Source organism: Ursus maritimus, unplaced genomic scaffold (assembly GCF_017311325.1).
Source record: "Ursus maritimus isolate PB19 unplaced genomic scaffold, ASM1731132v1 scaffold_2, whole genome shotgun sequence".
NCBI classification, from domain to species: Eukaryota; Metazoa; Chordata; class Mammalia; order Carnivora; family Ursidae; genus Ursus; species Ursus maritimus.
In genome coordinates, this window is record NW_024424452.1 from 10,381,928 (window position 1) to 10,385,968 (window position 4,041).

The following is a 4,041-nucleotide window of genomic DNA, read 5'->3' on the forward strand; positions in this document are numbered from 1 at the left end:
CCCCCCCCCCCCAGCCACTGTGACTGCCCAGAGAGGGGAGAACCTTGGCCACAGAATCTTCCAGGGGGGGCGCCTGGGTGGCACAGCGGTTAAGCGTCTGCCTTCGGCTCAGGGCGTGAATCTGGCGTTGTGGGATCGAGCCCCACATCAGGCTCCTCCGCTGTGAGCCTGCTTCTTCCTCTCCCACTCCCTGCTTGTGCTCCCTCTCTCGCTGGCTGTCTCTATCTCTGTCGAATAAATAAATAAAATCTTAAAAAAAAAAAAAAAAAGAATCTTCCAGGGGCCAGGCCTGTGGGGGAGGGGCAGAGAGAGACATGGAGCTGGGGTTGGGAGAAAGGGCGAGGGGGAGGGGGAACCCTGCACCAGACCTGCCAACAGGGGAGATGGGTGATGTCCGTACTTGGTGTGGCTTTGTCCCTCCAGCAGCCCCGAAAGGCCCATGGGGTTGTCCCAGTTTACAGACATGAAAACTGAGGCCCGGAGTCCCAGCTCTTTCAGTGCCTCCACACAGGCTCCCGGTGCTCTTTGTAAAACCCATCTGCTCTCGCCTCTTCCCCTCGACTGCACCCACCCCGCCTCCTGTCTCCCCAAGCCCCAAACCCAGAAGAGAGACTTTTCTGCCCCAAGACCTTTGCACATGCTATGCTGGTCCCACTACCTGGCACAGGTGCACAGCCCACCCCACTCCCTTTCCTATCGGACCCCACCCCCACCCCTCCTGGAAACACCTGCTGATCAAGCCCTTGCTCTCTCCAGGAGAAGCACTGACCCTGAGGGACACCGCAGAGCGGCCCGGTCCACACCAGAGCCCCTGCAGCCTGCCCCAGCGGCGCCCCCTCCAGGCAGGGGCCAGGACTGTCACTTTGGAGACAAGAACAGTGTTTGTAATAACGTGCCCACTGCCTCGGACAATCCCCCACCCCCGACCCCCCTGCCGGACCAGGAGGCTTCCTCAAGCACGACCTTCCACAGAGAACGGTACAGTCCTGGCCTGGCCCCCGGGACCTTCGGCCTGGACACCCTGGATGCCCCGGCAGTTTCTGGAATTTGTTTGGGGGAGGCCGAGGTAATCTGGCCAGGCCCCCTCCCCCCAGAAGGAGCTGCCCTGAGGACCATCTTGGCACGTCGGGCATGTCCCTGCCTTCCCTTTCTTCTCTTCCTTCTCTTCCTTCTCCCGGGTTCCCCTGAGACCCCACAGAGCCATTGTCCCAGGAAAGGGTCAGAGGAGGCCCCGCTAGGCACCAAGGAGGCCAGTCCAGTCCTCGGGAGCCAGGTAGGGACCCCCTTTTCTACAGCCCCCAGGCTTCTTGTCCCCACAGACAGTGGTACAAGCCCCCCTCAGCCCCTCTGCCCAGCGAGGCCCAGGTTCAAGGTGTTGGGGGTCAAGTCCTTCCCCTCCCCCACGCCCCAACACGAACTCACACGTAGCTCCACCAAGGCCAGGAGCCACAGTATTAGGAAAGTTCAGAAGCCCTCTGCTCATCCCCCACCACGGCCCTGGCTTGGAGCTGGGGCAGGGTGGCTGCTGGGACGCCCAGACCCGGGGCTCTAGGCATGTTCTGACTGGTCAGTCAAGTGGTGTCCCCGGGGTTGACTAGCTGTTCCCAAACTGGGCCTTTCCCGGGCAGACACACCAGGCAGGCTCTAACCTAGACACGCACCGACTTTGGCATCACACAGAGGGGTCACGCACGCACACGTGGCCATGTGGGCGGGCATGTGCTGTCAGCCGTGCTCAGGCCACAGAAGATGCACTCGCCCGGGTCGTGGGACCAGCCCCCGGGCCTGGCAGCGCCGTGCCCGCACACGCTGCACGCGATCCTGCAGCCTCGCTGGGCGCACACCCGGGTACACAAGTGAGCAGGGACGTGCGTGCCAGGCGCAGTCATCAGAACGCACAAGTACCAAGAGCCCCCTTGCTTACCAGGCACCTGCCCAGAGCTCTGGAAGCCCTGTCCCCTGCAGCCCAGAAAAGAGCCCAAGGGACATTGGAGAAAAGAAAGAGCTAACCATCTCTCCCCTCTGCCCCGCGAGCCCAGCTGAGTTACTCCAGGCCTGTGGGTGGTGAGAAAAGCCAGAAGAGAGACCTCTAGAGCTGGAGGGCCCCTTGGTACTGCCTTGTGCCTCAGCGTCCCCACAGAGGGCCTGCCTCCACCTCCCCCAGCTCAGGGAGGGTTTTCACTTTGGGGCCCTCCCCTCCCAGGAGCTCAAGGGGGAAGCCTGATGCCCCAACAAGGCGTTCCCAAAGTGCACCGGGACGGGTATGCAGTCTGTGCCCTGGGAACAACCTGGGGGGTCCCCATCCTTGCCCAAACGCAGCCCATCCTGGGGGGGGCAGTTCGTCCCATCGGCCCCCCACCTCCCCGTTGGCTTCCGGTAGCTCTCGCATGCAGTTTTATTACCAACAGCCTAGAAGCGATGCTTTAGTGGCCTAACCCAGAGTTAACTACTACTCTTTCCAGCAAAATCCGGCAGCTCGCCCCGCCTACCGGAGGCACTGATTAGTCTACTAACAGCCAAAGGCCCACACTAGGAGGGGCTGAGCCCCCAGGGCGGCTGGCAGGTGGCCAAAAGCCATCTGCCTGTGAGCGACTTCGCCTGCCCAGTGTGGGCTCAGCCGTGCCCCGTCCCCAAGCCCCCCTCCCCACCCCGCACCCCTTGTCCTCCCCAAAGTGGAATTGTTGAAGTGTGGCAAGTCCGTGCGCGAGACAATAAAGCTTGTGACTGACGTCCAGGACCCTTGTTGTCTGCTTTTCTCTGCGAACCCCCTGGGGCGTGCCAGGAGTCGGGCTCAGTCCTGTTTGCGGCCAGCTAATTCCTACTCAGTTGTGAATGGCTGATGAGGGGCTCAGAGGACCTGGCATTAAGAGGCCCAGGAGACTGGGACCTGGGCTTGCCCAAGGAGCAGGGACCCAGCAGGGACCGGCCAAGACCCAGAGACGGAGGGCAGCAGGGAGAAGGGGTGGGGGCAGGCCCGGCAAGGCTGCCAGAGAGGGCCAGGGGTTTGGCCTTGACTCTTCTGGAAGTCCTAGGGGGCCCGCAAGAAGAAAATGGAACTCTCCCTGATGTGCAGCATGACTAGTTCAGCGAGTTCGGTGAGAACACTTAGAACCTCAGGGAGCGAATTCTGTCTCCTGCAGCCAGCTTTCTCGAGGTCAATGAACAGTCAAGAGTTTGCAAGCTCTGTGGTCATTTTACAGGCTTTGCACTTCACGCTGCTGCCCTGGGAGACCAAACAAGGCTTTCGAGGTTACAGGTGACCGCGTCTGGAAGTTTCGTGCTGTCTCCCAGGCACTGTGTCAGCAGAGAAGGAGGCGGTGGTGGGGACCGTCTGTGGGGGCAGAGTTTAAGGAAGGGGTCGTGTGCACGGGTGTGCTCAGGGCTAAGGGACCCCACGGGGGACTCTGTGGGAACCATCACCACCCCAAAGGGGCAAAGCAAAGGAACTGTGACTAGAAATGGAGCTGTCCAGAGAACTCCACCCCGGGTGGGAAGGAGCTGGAAGATAGTGCCCCCGGCTCTCTCCTGCCCTCTGGCTGCCTCTCCCCGAGGCTGAACCCAACCCGGAGCCCAGGCCCGGCAGCCTGTTGCGGGGCAAAGGCCAGCCCGTGGGCACACCCAACCCGGACAGAGGAGCTGCAGAATGGGGCTGGGGGTGGGAACAAGCAATCAGCAGCATCCATCACGAGACGGTTCTGGGATAGAGCTCGACAGCACCCTGGACTCTGGGTTTTGGCTGCCTCCAATGTTCATGGGATTGGTCCTTCCAGAACCAAACTTACCAGCCCAGCAGTTTGAAATTCAAAGAGGTTCAGCAAAAAAGATTCTTTCCTCTCCAGGGTTATCAAACGCCACTGTGATTTCTGGTTTCTTTTCATTGTCCCCGAGGCCCAGTCCCAACTGATAGGGTGGTGACCAAGGGCGCTAAAGGCATCACCCGCCCCCGGGGGGAAAGCGTTTCTTTGACCTGTGTAGACTTCAGGGAGAACTGTACACTGTGGCCAGAAAAGAGTGACCCCCCCCCCACCCCGGCTCCCAAGC

The 4,041-nt window shown here is 61.0% G+C and overlaps 1 protein-coding gene across 1 annotated transcript in view; it reads left to right on the top strand.

The window, feature by feature from the left end:
- Positions 1-2,729, top strand: part of CLIP2 (CAP-Gly domain containing linker protein 2) — a 56,866-nt gene extending 54,137 nt beyond the window's left edge. The window contains exon 16 of the mRNA XM_040634962.1: positions 757-2,729. Coding sequence (XP_040490896.1) covers positions 757-768 — 12 coding nt within the window. The 3' untranslated portion in view covers positions 769-2,729. The remainder of the gene's footprint in view (positions 1-756) is intronic.
- Positions 2,730-4,041: the final 1,312 nt, after the last annotated feature.